This window comes from Bidens hawaiensis, unplaced genomic scaffold (assembly GCF_021521415.1).
Source record: "Bidens hawaiensis isolate Kalapana, Puna unplaced genomic scaffold, B.hawaiensis_p1.1 tig00018889_1, whole genome shotgun sequence".
NCBI classification, from domain to species: Eukaryota; Viridiplantae; Streptophyta; class Magnoliopsida; order Asterales; family Asteraceae; genus Bidens; species Bidens hawaiensis.
The window spans coordinates 302,633-320,749 of record NW_027492870.1 but is presented as its reverse complement, the minus strand read 5'-3'; the positions used below and the strand labels follow the sequence as shown (position 1 = coordinate 320,749).

Sequence of the window (18,117 nt, the reverse complement as noted above, 5' to 3'; positions counted from 1 at the left end):
CTCTTCGGGAATTACCAATGAGAAATCTTAATTACAAATCTAAAACTAGACGGAGTTTCGCGACTTTGATGATCGAGTGTGTCCTTGCGAAAGTTAAATATTACGTAGATTTATTATTACTTTATTATTTTGAATTATTACTTTTATAAATAGTATGTTTAATTAATAAAATACTTAATTAAATATTTATAAAATTTTGGATAGATTATATAAAGAGATTTGTTATAAATGTTTGTTTTAAACTAAAAATACATATAATGTATTTATATATATTTTTATTATTAATAAATATTTCTTTCATATTAGTATTGTAGATAATAAATAATTGATAAAAAATAACAATATTTATATAAAATAAAATCTTTTATAAAATACTTAAACTTATAAGTATATTTTAACATGTTAATTTACAATAAATTTTAAATATATATTTTAACTAAAAACCCTTTTTAAATATTAAAACCTTTATTATAAAAACTTTAAAAATTTTAACAACTATTATAAATACATATGTGTGTCTGTGTGTGTGTATATATATATATATATATATGGTTTAACCAACATTTGGAAACGTGGCTAGTTAACATGTCCGTTTTTAACAAAATATAAACTAAGATTTCTCAATAATTTTATCAATAACAAAATATTTTATTGATAAAATTTTTCGAACATAAAAACGGGTCGGGTAACGGATATAAAATATTAATTTGAAAAATCTGAGTTGTTACATTATGAGGCTTGATTTTGTTATGTTTCAACTGTAGATTTCATTTTACTTTATGTTTACTGATTGAAAGATTACATTCGCGTAAGGTTTATCATTATGTTGAGCTTATTGATTATTTGATGCCTCTGATTTCGTCACATAGTTACATATTCATTCCATTATTATTTTCATTCTCTAATCATAAAGTTTCTTTTTAAAGGAATAAGCTTTTTTTGTTAAACTACATTTCAGGCATGTCTCTCGTTATTCTGTTTTTTGGAGTTTTATTCGTTTGGATAAATATATTTAAAAATGGAAGTGATATATTGTTTTTGGAGTTTTCTTTTAAATGAAAGGATTATAAAATTAAAGGAAAGAAGAATGCACACCAAGTATCTAATAAAAAGTTTAAATGAGAAAGTATATAATGTTACACCATGTAAAGGGAATGTTAGTGATTAACATTGTATGTTTTGAAAATAATGCTTTAGGTTATTGCATATTAATATGGATCTTGGGCAAAATAAGTTGCACTTAGGAATGACTTAGAGCTAAAGAGAGTGAATGATGATTGATGAGCATACCCAAGGAAGAACAAGGAAGAACATGAAATAGACTATGAACAACAATGAAGTTGTTTTTTTATGTTGTTTCTAATCCAATACAATATGACTTGTTAAGCCACACATAGTAGCTTTCAAATAAACTTAATTTGTGTCACCTACTTTGATTAAATTTGTAGTCTCATGTAAATGCTAAGCGATCCATTTTAACATATATTATAGAGTGGGTTTCCTTATGTTAGTTATTCTAATCTTGTTAAGTTTAGTGGAATTGAAATATATTGCTTTTATCTATAGCTTGACCGACCATAACATGGAAAGGAAATAAAGGTTTCTTACACAAACTGTTGAAGAATATGCAAATGCAATTTAGAAGATTTTAAGGATGTTATCCGAGAATTATTTTGAACGAATGAGCGAAAGTTGAAATAACGTTGTATATATATTTGTTTAGTTTTTATTTATGAATTAGACCATTTTTGTATAAATGTAAGATGGTTTATGTATATAAATTGAATTTGAGGCTTTTGGTTGCTACAATGTGTTAGTTAATATAAATATAACTTTTATTTGAAAGAGAAAAACAAAGATGTAGTAGCGTTGTTTTTAGAATAATCAATGAACCATTGTTTTTGGGTAATAAAAAACTGTTGTTTTCTTCTTATATCATTTACATAGGTCTTTTCTATATTACTACCGCAATGAAGCGTTGTTTTTGGATACCATTTTACACCTTTATAAACCGTTTTAAATACATTTTGCAACGCAATGTTTAAAACGGTTGTGAAGCCGTTATGTAAACCTCATTTAACCGTTCTAAAATGGACATTTTCTTTACTAGTGTACTCACATCAGTAGCAAACCATTCACACCACGCACCACAAATAGTTCAGTTCGTTTCCAACTTTCATGATCCCGAACTTGAGTTACAAATATGGTTCGGGTGCTAGGGTAATCCCGGCAGTACACACTTCTTTGGCTGGTGATGCTCGGGTCTTGGTCAACGAGGTTCCAGTACTGCGATTTCAACAAGATGACCAACTCGGCTCGGGTGCAGTTTCAACTCGTTGAAGATTTCTTAAGACTTTGTTATTTGAGCACACGTAAAGGACTTTGGTATAATGAAGTCATAAGTTTATATTTCTTAAGACTTTGTTTAGATGTGTATATGGTATATGAACTATGAATTCCCAATGATACAAAGACAGTATCTTTGTTTATTTTATTAATATTTGTGTTTGTATGTATACATGTATGTACTTACGTATATGTATTTATATGCATATGCATATGTATACGTACAGTGTATATCCTTTATAAATGTATAAAACTTGTAAAAAGAAGTGTAGAAATGCATATAGATATATTGTTATGAAACATACTTGGACCCACACGAGGCCCAACCATACAGCCCATTTCAGTGACCCAACTAAACAGAGATCAAGGTTTGATCGGGAATTACCGTTGGATATAAAGGATAGGTTGAATTACAACGAAGGCATGAATGAAAAATGTTAGAAAGTGGTCGTCTCTAATCTTCTCACCTCTCTTTCTTTGAATCTATTTCTCATCTCCTTCTTTGTTATTGTTTGATTTCTCATTGTAATCGTTCTATTGAATCAATCGAATCACAGTAGTTATTGCATAATCTGTCTCTCTTTCGTTGTGTCAAGTTGAATAAACAACATATATCAGCCTACATGCATCTACATTAGATGTAAGGGAACACATGAAATGGTTGTTCCAAGTGTGTGTCTTTAATGGAGATGCCTAGTCAGTTTTCAAATTACATAAACGATTGTTCAACAAAGATTACATAAACGTTAGTCCTCTCGTGTTTAGATCACATCAGATTACTGCAGCTTGAACTATTGATATAACACATCATATAAAATTAAAGTCTGTGATAAACCATAAATAACTTATTTATATTTAACAAAACAAACATATTATCGTAGTATAAAACAATAGAAGTGCAAGCCATTCAAGACCTAACTAGTAATTTACATAGTATCACTTTAAGAACTATATATATTTACATGTATGTTTAAATGTGGTGTTTGTGTTTCTTTATCATATGCAATCGGAATTCGGAAACTTCTAAGTGAAACCATTGTATGACTTCGAAGAAGGTGTTTTCGATGCTTCTCTATGCTTCTTCTCGTCGGAAAGCAACTTCGCAAATCTGAATGAATTGAAAATATGTAATATTAGTTTATGATATTATAGTTAATATACTAACGATTTTCATGCGTACTCTTACTGGGGATATATTCAATTCAAAACGATTAAACTAAAGTGGTAGGTAAACGAGCAACAAGTTGCACTGTATTTACTAACCGTTTAAGAGCTTGGGCATTGGTCTGGCCATTTCCTATCGGTTCAGACAAACCAGTTTTAAGATTAACTATCGAAACAGGTTTTGCCAGTAAATTTTCACCAATTTCTTCCAGCTTGGCCATGTTCTCTTTAGTTGCAACATCCACTAAAGCTTCATCACCACTTAATGTATCTTCCTGGTCAAATTCATCAATTACTTACCCTATTAGTTTGAAGTTTGGAGTAACTAAATCAGAATATTTTGTATAAGCGTTTTATTTATAAATGAGAGTTGTATTTTTAGCTGTTTTTGCTACTCTTGTAATAAAAACTCCTAAGTTCGCTTAGGTGGCAAGTTAGCGAACTCTACATATAAAACTGGTGCAAAATTAGTTACATACGGTAAAGAAAAATACGGAGTTCATTTGTCATCTAGAGAATTTGTGGAGTTTTACAGGGGTAACGAAATGCCTATAAATATAATGAGTTCTAAAAGTAATTGTAATTACGAGCTTGGTTTCTAATTTTTAAACAAACTATTTCCAAAAATAAGTTCAAGAAAATCGTTTTATGCGTTATACTTTTGAATAATCTTAAATATTACCTGGATTCGAAGGTAATTTTGTTGGGAATGAACTGCTTGAAAGAACACTGAAACATGGGTGTCGACCATATCTGCGCTTGCTTGAGTGAATACGTCGATTATAGGGTTGGAACCATTGTGGAGCAGCCAACCAAAAAGACCCCATTTGGATGCCATTTTAGCGTTGTATTGTTTCGTTTCTTTTGGTGCACCCGTACCGATTGAGATCATTAAGAACCGACCATAATCCATAGGGTTAACGGGGAAGAATTTTGGGTTCTCTCTCATCAATTGTTTTGCCACTTCACTTATTGTAACAAGCATCTAAAAAACAGTAAAAAAATTGTTATACAAATAACCATTTGCTCATATAGCGAAAGAAAATTTTATACAAATAGCTTGAATACTTTTTACCATAGTTGGATTATTTTGCTCACAATTTTCTTTAGTTTGCAAACCTTAGTGCACTATTAAAATATTTATCAAGGTTTACATGAGTCCGCTACCTATTCGTAAAACATGAAGGATATAATCTTGATTTCACATGTGAACGAGGGTTAATTAAGAATAACCGAGATTTACAAGGCCTGAAATGAATAAAGAGTTTGAAGATAAGTTTAGTTTAATTAGTTTATTTGATTTCTTAGTTTGAGTATAGTTAGGAGTCTAGTTTAGCAAGTGAAGTTTTAGTTAAAATAGATGGTTTAAGGTAATATTGTATTTTTGTGTGGTTTCGTTCTTAATAATATTGAAAAAGTTATGAGTAATTCTCACAAAACTATCGGTGTTCGTGTCAGTTCACTCATTGTGCTTTTTGGTTGTTCATACTTAACCCTCGTTTATATGTGAAATCAAGATTATATCTTTCGTTATCTCCTTTAATCTTGATCTGTACCTCCGAGATCCAATTACTTCAAACATAAAAAACTTTAAAAAATGCTTGAAAGTACTTTCCACGTCTCTAAACCATATACAAACTAAAAAAAAATTGAAATTACGTTTTCCTCTCTAAAAGGAGCGTAATCTAGTATATTAAATGGTTAAAACTTAAAGCGTACAAGAAATTATAATGTATCTATGTATACCGGATTGTTAGCAGCAACACCACCATCAATAAGATTATATTCTTGATCATTTCCATCTGCATATTTGTTCTTGAAGTAGTAGGAGGGGAAATAGGTTGGAGCCGCAGACGTAGAGATGCATATATCCGATAACAGAGCATTGTAGGATGGATTAACTTCTGCCTGTAAGTTCATACAACATTCATTAGGGCACATTTTCTAACAAGAACATATAAAATTCAATGATTTGTTCATTATAACATGCTAAATTTAAACTTTTGGTGATTAAAACCTCGTAAGTTGAGAAAATGGTGGGTTGTAGACGTTGGATATCGAATGTAGGAACGACAACATTGGTTAATGTATTGTTCAGACGAGTGTTTCCTAGTTTATCCCTCAGAAGCTTCCGTAGATACTTGCCATTGTACTTTGGTCCGATTAGCCTCTTAACGATATTCACTATTGATCCCCATATACCCCTATATTCATAGAATTAATCCAAATATTACAACCATATTAGATTGTGTTACCACAAAAAGTTGTAAATTAGAAGAATTTGCACAATTTAACACAAACCCTTGTTGTGGAAATATTTTTGGGCCATGCTCCATATAGAAAGGTACAATATCTTTGGCTGCATAAAGAGGTCGATTGTTTTCATCAGGAGCGGTTAACATGGTGGTCACAAGACCACCAGTGCTTGTTCCTGCAATGACATCGAAGTAATCTGCGAGTCTTACATCGTTTCCATCCAATTCCTACATGATCAACACATATATTCCATCATATATCCTAGTGTAATATATGGACGTCTAACTAGCGTTTCATTTTGTACATACGTGCACAATATATGATAAACATATACCTGAAGTTGAGATTCGAGTAACGCAAGTATAGTGCCAGGAATGATCCCTCTAATACCTCCTCCGTCAATGCTAAGAATGGTGATAAGTTTTCCATTAGTAGCGAGTTCATTTTGTTGTGCTTTCGCCATTGATATATGCTTATAGGTCGAGAAAGGTATACGATATAGAAAAGATTGTGTGTTTGGTGTTTATATAGGCATATTGCTACTTGATGTGATGTAATCATAGACGTCCAATTTGGAGAGTTTGAAGTCTCTTCTCATGCAACGTGAAACACATAATTTATTAAGAGTTGCATTATGTCACAAAGGAGAATAATTCCAAGTCTATCACCAAGCCATCAATATCAATGCAAAAAGGCGAGCGGCAAGTTTCATTGTATATTTGCTACTTTATTTTTATTCAAAACTACGTACATGCACTTTTATTTAATTACCACTAAAATGTGGTCCATAAGCATACAAAATTTTTACTACATAAAATATACGATTTGAACGCATCTTGTTTGCAAAGAACAATGTCCTGCCTTTAATTTGTTGACTTGTATATATACACGTGTATTGTGAGAGATCTATGCATAATACAAATCATTATGAGTACAAATCAATTTAAAAAAAAAAAAAACAAAAGTAAGGAAATATATCACAAGAAAACTATCTAAAATACAAAGGAAAACTCTGAATATTCTATCACATGGTTTATAACCATTTTCATTTGGCTATTTTAATCAGTTAAGTCCAAAAATAAAATCTCTCTTGATTTTAACTATTTTGGTCATGTTAGACTATTCTGTTAAACAAAAGGATAGTCAGGTCTTTCAGATATAAGGGACTATTTGTGTAAGTTTTACAAAGACTATTTAATAATTGAATGGTTATATACGTAATTTACTTATTAAAATTGTGCATAAGTTAAATAGAAAGCCAAAATACATGTTCCCCAAATCTTTCTAACTCATATCCGCTAGCGGAGCCGCAGAGGTACATATATAGGTGGTTTAATGTTCAAACAACATCATTCTTTTTCGCTTTTCATACTGAATATGACGGAATAACGTCAATGATTTAAACTTTAATTTGAAGTAATGATCTTGTGTTCTGATAATGATTAAGTTATGTAAACTTATATTGTATTTGTTTATTATCAATGACTTATACCACATACATATCACTTATACACTTAATGAATCATTTTAAGTCATAATAATCAGCAAACTCATGTTTACCAAAGAATCAACCAAGTATGCAAAGAAGAGAGTAAAATGAAAGTATATCAACAAGCTTGAAAGATCAAGGTTCAAAGTTATAACATGAACGTGTATGAATTTAGAGAGTTAATTAAAACCAGCCCATAATAAAATTAATAACAAGCTTTTCAATGATCAGATTTTTATATACCATGTTTATTTTTTTTAAAAAACCTGGATAAATTATATAATAGATTAAGATCTTACAAAATGTTCTAGAAATCAAAATGAGATTTTACCCATTGAAGAAACAAGCATATTTAAAAGAGAACCCCCCCCCCCCCCCCCCCCACACACACACACCCACCTTTCTCTTTCTCTTTCTCTTGAGAAGTGAACAAGAAGAGGATGGACGGAAAATATTTCTTAGACCAAATTCATGTGAGGCCCACTCACTTTTATAAACTTTTTATTCATATAACTACTAAACTTTTGACACCTCTTCCTCGAATCTCCCGCACACCACTACACCCCTAAAATAAAATATATCTTCTTGCAGACTGGGCGTCACGTGACACACTTCTCACCCCGGCCTACCACTACGTGTGGTCTCATAGGAAATGATGGATAGGCATCTATGGTCATTGGAGGATTTGGAGCGATCGTACATGGATAGTCAAATCCCATATGCATGTTTTGTTTTGTTTTGTTGTGTTGTGTCTACAAATTGAAACGTTCTCTAACCTATTTTCTTCACCTCTTTTGCTTAAAAACTCATATACCATCTATAATAAATCTTTCTGTTTTACTTCATATTTAATCATTAAATTTTGTGGACTACATATATTTTTTTTAATCTTTTTTTACATTTGTTACCTTATAAATATAAAACATAATAAGAAATTCAACTTTTTCTTCCAACTCTAATTATAATCAGGGAATCTATCATAACTTCGTGAGAGGTGGTGTGGGATACACCACGCCGCCCATTGGTGAGAGGGGCATGCAATGAGTGTCGTGACTGGGCTCATGGTGAAAAGTGAGTAAATGAGAGAGAAACTAATTTAAATATCACCAAACAATTCATGAACTCATAGTAAGTATGATTGTGACCACGATCTTTGCCTAGATGGCGGCGCCTAAGCCACTTTTTGCTACTCACTAGATCTGTACATTTGTGGACTACATATATTTTTTATAACAAGTAAAGAAGATGGTGGCGCCTAAGCTTTAAAACAAGTAAAGAAGATACGAGGATGGTGAAAACTTATTGATAATTTTATAGTTAACATGAAATTATACCTTGGGTCTGAATATTATTATTAATTAAAACTTAAGTCTAGTATTTACGGAAAGTCATAGCTCGATCTGATGACCTTATTTGGCAAGTTTTAGAAGTTTTCAGTGTGTCGAAAAGTTTGTGCTCATGCAACGTAAAGGCAAAGCTGCTTGTGTTTGTGTTTTCATGCGTGAGAACTTATCTTTTTTATTTATATACATTTATTCTTATTATTTATATCCTGGCGACTTTATAAAAATAAACGAAAAGACGGTTTATTAGAAAGTCCAAGTTTGACATAGTCTTTCTTTTACTAGGGCTAATTTCAAGTTTAGTAATTGTTAAGATACGTGTCCATTAAGTTGTTTTGAGAACTCATCAAACTAGCTGGTTGGATAGGGAACCGTCCATATAATTGGTATGGTTGAGTATTCATTTGAACCTGTCTTTTATAAATCGACAATAGTATACGTGACATGCGACTAGAGTTTATATATTATCAGCGAAAAAGTGAAATACCGTAAAATAAAGGAAAACAAGATACTAGGTGAAAAGCTATCGAGGGTTAAATTATCTAAAACGCAAAGCTCTCTAGGTGAGATTCAATACTGACGCAATCGGTTTATGGGGTCGTAATTTAGGTTTAATTATAATAGGTATTACTTGTTGATCATAGTCATTATTAGGGTTGTGGTATGAGGGCTTATTTTAACCGAGTTTTGACATACTTTCTTGGTTACACAACTGTAACGGTTCATCTAATTAAATAGTGAGTGTTGTTTGTGTTTTTGATTGTCAATTCGTCCTTGATACAAATTGGTGTTTGTGGTATAGTTTTTCTATGGTTGGTATCATAATGGATAAATGAATAGGTTTAGAAGTATATGATTAGAAGATGTGTAAGTTGGCGGTTATAAGAAACAAATATCAAATAAAATTTCCCCATTTCTATTCAAAACCATTACACATAGTTATCTGTCAACTTAAGATGAAGTGGTTTAGGGTTCTAGTTTCACAATGGACAAACCTATAAAATTAAAAGCATGATCAGAAGATGTGTAAGTCATTAGCAGCTATAAAAAAATACCGTCAAAGATCCAACTTTTAAAATTATATACAAAAATAAACGACAAATAAGATGTTTTATACAAATGAATCTTCTATTGATCAGAAGACTAACTCAAAATGTTTCATTTGCGGAGGATACACGTAGAAAGTACATGTGATAAGGAAGCAAAGACAATACGAAAGTATTTATTGTAACGACTATGTTTGAAATCATGATTTTGTCACTGTATTTATCACAAAAGATTAGTCTTGTTTCTCACCTTTCAAAGTTCAACAATCATGTTTAAATGATTTTGTGAAAACATTGACCCATGCATCTTGGAATAGTACGTCATTAAGTAGTTATAGATAAGAGTGACATTTTCAATTTCTATGACATTGACATGTAAGATACATCCTTTATCAAACAATTTTATTTTTATGAATAATTTCCTTTATTGTATTTCATTAATGACAAATTGATAAAATACAAATACTCTTGGATATTACATCGCCTACACCTAGCTAGGGTTCGATCCTCGGTGTACACTAGGGGTGTGTTTTTTATCTGTACCCGAATAAAGAACCCGAACCGAAGTGGCTCGAGACCCGAATAACCCGATCCGAATTCACCCGAACCGATTAAACTCCTAACCCGAACCCGAGATAAAATATTCGGGTCGGTATTTGGGTTAAAATACCCTTATTCGGGTTGACCTGAATAACCCGAATTTTGATACATCGATGTATGTATCCTAATTTTTATAAGGTAGTTTAGCGGTGAAGTAACATAGTGACCATATGTATTCTTGTTCGGGTGCTCACAATACTCCAATTAATATTTGGATCTATTACATTGGATCCCAATGTATTAATTACCATAAAGCATGTTAAGAATGTATCTTCAATTTAAAAACTTAAATAGTATAGTATTTAACCAATATGTATTGGATATGTTTCTTCAATCTACACAAGTATTAATCCACACTTTATCCTGTCTAATGCATGATTGCATGATAAATTTCAGGTTTTGCTAAATATTATAATTCATTATTGAATATAGTTGTATATTAGGGTTTTATAACGACTTAAAATATGGTTTTTTTTATATTGTTAAAGGTGGATAAATTTTTTTAATTTATTAAACCCGAAACCCGACCCGAATTAACCCGACCCGTTTAACCCGAAACCCAAACAAACCGAACTTATTTGGGTCGGTTCTTGGGTCAATTTGTTTTGAGCTCAAACCCGAACAACCCGACTCGAACAAACCGAAACCCGAATAAATAACCCGAAGAACACCCCTAGTGTACACCAAAGAGGAAAGGTTTTTACCATTCGGCCAAACCTTGGTGGCTCGTATATTGTATTTATCTATACAATTTAAACAATAGTCTTTGGTGTTAACTAGTAATTTACCCACGCGTGTTACGCAGTAAATTCGGTCGATAAAACATGAGCGTTAAAGCGGCGAGTCAATGTGAATTCGGTCGGTATTGACTACATGTTACAGTACTTGAAGTAAACCTAAAAAATGTCAAATTAACATACTTAAAATTTTTAAATTAAAAAAAAAGTAGTGTCGGCACTCGTTTAACGGGGCTGGCAATTGGGTATATGTTAGAGACACGATAAGACCTGTTAATCAAAAAAGTGCGGTATGTGATTTTTTTATTTTCTTAAATAATTGAAATTAGTAGGCTAAACTCCCTCATTATCCTTTATTGGTAAACAAAACTTAAAACTGTCTTATAGTCATGATGTATAAAGTAGTTAAACGAGTGGTATTCAAGTTTGATATTTGTATTACGCGCATCGCCTCTTACCTGTTAAACCTGTTAAGACACAAATTGCCAGCCCTATCCTATTAAAAAAAACAATTAACATACTTAACAATGTTTATTCGATCAGTAAAATCAAGGTGTTGGTAAAACCCTAAGCGATGCGGGCGGTAAGTACGTTGACAAGTATTCAGTTGGTATCGGTTACATTTGTAACATACCATAATTAAACCCGAAATATAAATTCGTCGAATTAACATATAAAAAGATTGACATATTAAAAAAATTAAATTATTTAAAATGAGGTTTATTGGGTTGGTAAAGCCCGGGAGTCGAACTTGAGCATTGGTGAAACCCGGACGTTGGTAAAACCCGAGCGTTGCGACGGTAAGTTGATGCGTATTCGATGGATATCGGTTAAGTTTGTAATGGTACCATAATTAAACCCAAATTATAAATTCATAGAATTAACGTATAAAAATATTAACATATAAAATTTTTTAATATTTAAAACAATACTTATTTGGTCGATAAAACCCAAACGTCAAACTCAGGCATTGGTGAAACTCAGGCGCTAGTGAAACTTGAGTGTTACGACGATGAGTCACAGCGAATTCGGTCAGTATCGGTTACCTTAGTTACGGTACAATCAACGTTGGTATAACCTGAGCGTTAAAATCCAAAAAATAAGTTCGTCAAATTAACACACAAAGATTATCATATAAGATAAATATTTAAAAGGACTTTTATTTGGTCGGTAAAACTCACGCGTTGGTAAAACCTAAGCGTTGTTTGACCCGACCATTGAGGCGGTGAGTCATTAATAAAGGTGATGAAATATTTATTTCCACCTCTTACGAGAATCGCCTTTATATCACATATATCGGTGTGAATTAAATCAAGTAGTTAGATTATTCGTTTATTTAAATGGCTTTTTAGTAAGTTTAGATTCAACACACATGTTGCACTTAGAATTTGAGTTATTGCAAAATGTTGGTATACTCTTCAATTTAATCAAGTGTCTATTGAATTAAAGTTGACATGTCTGAGGCGCGCATGCCATTCAAGCATATAAACAAAAGACTTGTTCTTTTTCATTTCGATTTTCACAATTGCAACATTGAGTTTAAACATGTTATTAAGGACATATCATTTGCCTACAAACATTCCACATTTGGTCAACACGACCTCTTCATATTCTCTCACTGTACGAAATCCACCCCCTTACTTAACCCAGGTTATTCACCTTACCTTTGTCCTTGCCTTTACCACCTTTACCCTTTTTCCCTCGTGACAATTGTCCATAAAAACATTTTTCTTGGCAACGACCATAGGCACGAGGGTACCATTTTGGGAAATTGTAACACCCTATTTTGAAACGTCTTTTTATATTATTATTTTAATAATATACTTTAAAACGGTCCCAGATTGTTCAAACAACGGAAGCATTATAATGAAAAATTGACAAAATAACTATATTCAAATTTCACATTATATATAAAACCGATACGTTGAGTAAGTTACACCATCAAACTTATTTAACTAACCCATAATTTATACATCCAAACATGGGTTATAAACATAGTGTTCGATCTTTCAACATACCGAGGCTCGGCCAAACTTTTCTATATGTGCACCGGTGATTTACCTGAAAAACATTATTTACGATAACATTAGCAAAGCTAAGTGAGTTCATTTATCGAAATACAATAATGTTTTTCTCATCACAATTATAACCATTACTCCACCACCATATTCTCATCATAGCAATTTAGTATTTAAACCGTGAATTTACTCTTATAACATAATTGTGATTTATTCCCCCACTACGTTACACTCGTAACAATAATTATCACACTATGGTGATTTTACTCCCACCACATTCCACTTGTGGCAATCATTTATCACACTATCGTGATTTAACCCTCACCACGTTACACCCGTGGCAATAATTATCACACTATGGTGATTTAACTCCCACCACGTTACACCCGTGGCAATAATTATACTCTCCAATATATTATAATAAGATCACTTATCATTACTCATTCAAATAAATCATGTTTACACAAGTTCTATCATCCAAATAAACTTATGACCAAATTATATAAAATATATGGAGAGTTGTATGAACTCACCTGGACGTCTAGAGAATATTTCAAGTGAATCCCTTTTCAATTGCCCTTTATCTCCTATAATTAGCAATATATATAAAATTTAATATAAGGTTTAATAAATAATATAAGTGGTTAAACTTAACATTATCTTAACCAAATAATTTCAAGCCATCATATCAACAAGCTAATAATAGTTAATATTGATAGTTATATATATTAATACAGTTCCTAATATATATATGGATTGAGTGTATTACCTTCAAACGTTGATCTAGATTATATGAGACCGGAAGTACCACCGATTAATCTTCTAGTACTAAACTAACATGAATCCCACTAGTTGCTATGTTTTACTATTGCAAACAAGCAACAGTCTTCATTCCTTATATTAATAACTAGCACCACTAGTTTTGCTATCGACTATTATTGCATACTCTCTTTTTAATTTTGTTGTTGTTAACAAACCATCGTCCCCTTCATAATTCACAGCCATATATATTTGTTTCTCTCTCATAAACATAAAACTTTCATATTCTTATCTTATAGATGAAGGAAGGCTAATTATATTTTAGAAAATTGCTACGAACTTGACATCTGTGAATAGGTGGTAAGCATGCTTTTGTGGTGATGTCTCATCCACGTGCACTCCTTATTCTAAACATAGAGAATGCATTCTCTATGCATCATATATATTAGTAATTATATAATTATATTGTTGGCTAACATATTCAAAACATGCATATATATAATTTTGTAGAAACATATATATATAATCGATTTCTTATTTCAATATTTTTAACGATGTTTAATAATTTAAAACGTGAACTAACATGCTCGTTTAATAATATTTGAAATATAAAATTCAAAATATTTTATTTATATCTACAAAAACGGGATGTTACAGAAATCATGTTATCCTCTTCTATCTAAAGACGGACTACAATATCCTTCACGGTCATTTCCTTTCTCTTATGGTTAAGGAAGTTTTTGCATTCTACCCACAAATTAAGGATGCAACTTTTATATGATCGATACCACTTGAAAAGTCTCGCTAAGGGTCATCCCTTCCACGTGGATGTAATGAAGTAAAACTTGTAACTCTTGGACTTGGTTGATCATGGTCTTATTATCAACCATTTTGAATCTAAGAAACGACATACATTCTGTTTCGGTGTCCTCTGTTTTATACTTGTGGTCTAAAGACTCCAATAATTATTTGGCAGTCTAAATTCCACAATACACATTATACAACGAGTCCACAAGGCCATTCAACACGTAGCTGCGGCGTGAAATATCCGAGTGCTTCCAGGCCTTTATCGCATTGACAACTTGACTGTCAGCCCCTTCCGTTTGAACATGAGCGTTTTTAATCAAGAACCTTACAAGGTTCAGAGAGTAGTAAGATAGGAGAACTCCTTCAGTTTTCACCTTTTAAAGTGCATCCCTGGGAACTTTTTGGGTTTCTCGGCATGATTTGAAACAATTGTTGCAGTTACAATCGCAACCGGTGGCGATGGTGGTGGAGGGGTCGAATCATCTGTGTTAGTCAACTTTCTAAAATAAAACTAACCAAGTTACAAATCAGAAAACTTAATGTTCATATGAATTGTAAAATTACAAATTTGAAGTAAATCAACAAAAAATCATTTAATCAAAGTGCTCCTTTGAGTTAAACGTAAGAAAAAAATGTTTTTTAAAACACGAACTTACTTCGTGACATAAACTAGTTATAAACACAAACGAGGGGTTTTGTATTCTTACAAATGGTGATTTAAAATATGTTATAAGTTTGTAGAAAAGTCGTTCATAGAATAAAATAAAATACAATTTATTAACGTGAATTACAATACATGAAATAGATAAATAACACTACATGAAAGGAAACGTTACAACTATTTAAACGAGCTAAACGAAACTGAAATTAAGTGGAACAACAAATTATAAATAATAACTAGTAAAGCGAAATAACCGAAATGAAAGAAAACACGATTAATCATGGGGTGATAAAAGATTCATGTTCAACATGGGTCCCTTAAAACAATTTCGGGCTACATCGGTAAACCCGTTTTATCCCAGGGTACAACAACCGAAGCAATGTTGTACTATTGGAATTAACCTAGCACCCGTACTATACCTGAAACGAGAGAGTACGAGATCGAAAGTTTGAACCGATGCTGCTTGCTGATGAGTTTTTCGTGTGTGTTTTGTTATCTGCTTATGTTGTGATGGATGATCAAAACCCTTCTCAACATCTACTAATTATTGCGGTCACATGCACACACTCAGTATGCATTAATGACACATGTCATGCATGCAATCGACACTTGGCCATCATGCATATAGGTCTGGTTCTGGCATAATATCGACACTTAGCACATGCAAGTTGATGTTTATCCTCAACCGACCAATCAAAAATACTAAAGCGACTCTCAAACGTGCGAAGTGCAAAGTGCACCATCAAAACGCTACATTGGGTCAACGCCCTTCGTCCGAGCATGTGCTCGGGCGAGGGAGCGTTGGGTGCTCTGCACCCTTGCCAATGCCACTTAATGTGTCTTGTTATACACTAATGTAATCTTGTGAGCCCTCCTCCTTATAAGGCACTCACATGTAGAGGTGCACAAAAAACCTGAACCCGGAACTTGTTTTTTTAAACCCGGGTTTTTAATACCCGAGCCCGTACCTGACCCCTCCCGTAGGGTACGGATAGGGTACACATTTTAGTACCAAAACCCGCAATCGAACCGGACCCGATTTATACCCGGTAACATCCGAAACCGGTTCCATATTCAGAACCGGGTTTTTCCAATACTCGATCCCGCTATCCTACACTTTACGTCGGATTTACTCATAAACATAGTTCTACAAATCAGAGTTTATTAAAAACTTTCGTGGAATATAAAACTTCAACTAATCATTACAAAAACATACAAATCTTGTATTTGAAACATATCATAAGACACCGTATTAAAACATAATTTATTCCATCTTTAGATGCCAGTCGTTCAATCGTACAATGTGCCATCCTCATGCTAGCTTTTTTAACCTATTTACCTGTGTGCATACTAAAAGTTAGCTACGCTGAATGAGTTCTAGTTAATCAAGCAACATACAATACCTTCACATGTCATACATATATACGTATCTGAAGATACATAAAATGAGCTGTTGAGTGCTGAAATGGACTGAAAAATCGCTTAAACGAGTTGTTTAGCATGTTGTTTGTTGTAAAAATGAGTTGTTAAGTGCTGAAACGAACTGGACTGGAACATAAACTTTAATGATAAAACTAAAACATTTCCTCTATTGTCCTTGTTAAAAAGAAGACCCAAAACCAGTTTTAACCCGTTCAGACCTTGACCCATTTTGACCCAGACCCGTTATGACCCGAACCTTTTGACCCTGACCCGTTCCGACCCGAACCAGAACAACCTTTTTTTTAGTTGACCTGTTCCAACCCTGACACGTTTCGACCCTAACCCGTTCCGACCCATAACCCATTTCGACCCAACCCAACCCATTTGCCACCCCTATGTTTAATGTATATCGACGGGTTAAGCGAGTTGTACCTCTTAAGACACAATTTAAAATTATATGCATAATGGGCCATTAGAGATTTCAAGGCCCAATATGGCCCATTAGGACATGTATGACTTGTTTTTGTCTATTATGGTCTAATATGACTCCCTATAACACGATATAACCCCTAAATATCTAAAGTTACATATCACATGCCATAATAGACCACTAAGAGATTACAAGCCTTAATATGGCCCATTAGAGCGACTATGACATGAAAAAGGTTATAATGGGCCACTAACACCAACAAGGTCCAATAAGACCTATTGATGAAAGTATCACATGTTATCGGCCATTAACATCTAACTATGACTAATGACATTCCTATACAACCTTCTTAGAGCAACTATGATGTGATAAAGGCTATAATGGGCCACAAACACCAGTTAAGGTCCAATAAGGCCCATTGATGAATGTATGACATATTATTGGGCTTTAACCAAACTATTATTCACTAAACTCATATTCAACCCTTTTAGAGCAACTATGATATGATAGAGACTACAATGGGTCACTAACAACAATCAAGGCCCAAGACGGCCCATTAATGCAAAGTATGACATGCTACTGGGCGTTAACACCAACTATGAGTCACTACACTCCTATACAACCTGTTAAATTAACTATGACATGATATAGATATATTGGGCCATTAACAACAATTACGGCCCAATATGTTCCATTAATAAAAGTATAACATGTTATTGGGCGTTGACACTTGACTATGGCTCACTACACTCATATACAACCTCCTTGTAGCGACTATGACATGATAGGTGATATAATGGGCCACTAATACCAATCAAAGCCATTTGATGAGACCAACTATGACTCACTACACTCCTATGCAACCTGTTAACGTAACTATGACATGATAGACCCATACTGGCCATTAACAACAATCAAGGTCCAAAAGTCCCATTGATGAAAGTATGACATATTATTGGGCGTAAACAAACTATGACTCACTAAACTCATATTCAACCCTTTTAGAGCAACTATGATATGATAGGGACTACAATGGGTC

At 32.9% G+C, this 18,117-nt stretch overlaps 1 protein-coding gene and 1 long non-coding RNA gene across 3 annotated transcripts; both read right to left on the bottom strand.

Annotated features, from left to right (window-relative positions):
• Positions 1 to 3,006: 3,006 nt before the first annotated feature.
• LOC143557317 (patatin-like protein 1) lies at positions 3,007 to 6,529 on the bottom strand. The gene is made up of 6 exons (XM_077046422.1): positions 6,101 to 6,529; positions 5,812 to 5,993; positions 5,528 to 5,714; positions 5,257 to 5,418; positions 4,193 to 4,495; positions 3,007 to 3,785 (listed from the first exon to the last, which is right to left on the bottom strand). Exons 1-6 carry the CDS (start codon positions 6,227 to 6,229, stop codon positions 3,558 to 3,560), a joined length of 1,191 nt encoding a protein of 396 aa, XP_076902537.1. The 5' UTR covers positions 6,230 to 6,529; the 3' UTR covers positions 3,007 to 3,557.
• Positions 6,530 to 12,885: 6,356 nt separating this feature from the next.
• LOC143557316 (uncharacterized) lies at positions 12,886 to 14,049 on the bottom strand. 2 transcript variants are annotated; one of them, XR_013139549.1, is made up of 3 exons: positions 13,769 to 14,049; positions 13,533 to 13,586; positions 12,886 to 13,042 (listed from the first exon to the last, which is right to left on the bottom strand). It is a non-coding gene; the product is annotated as an uncharacterized LOC143557316 (long non-coding RNA). The 2 variants fall into 2 exon arrangements; XR_013139548.1 differs by lacking the exon at positions 12,886 to 13,042 and having other exon boundaries at positions 13,313 to 13,586.
• Positions 14,050 to 18,117: the final 4,068 nt, after the last annotated feature.

Bases quoted from the DNA above. Each gene is read 5' to 3' on its own strand.
- LOC143557317 (XM_077046422.1), bottom strand. From the start codon at position 6,229: ATGGCGAAAGCACAACAAAATGAACTCGCTACTAATGGAAAACTTATC. The intron at 5,994-6,100 runs GTATATGTTTAT...TTGATCATGTAG, and splicing joins TACTCGAATCTCAACTTCAG to GAATTGGATGGAAACGATGT. The intron at 4,496-5,256 runs GTATACATAGAT...ACTGTTTTTTAG, and splicing joins GTGTTGCTGCTAACAATCCG to ATGCTTGTTACAATAAGTGA.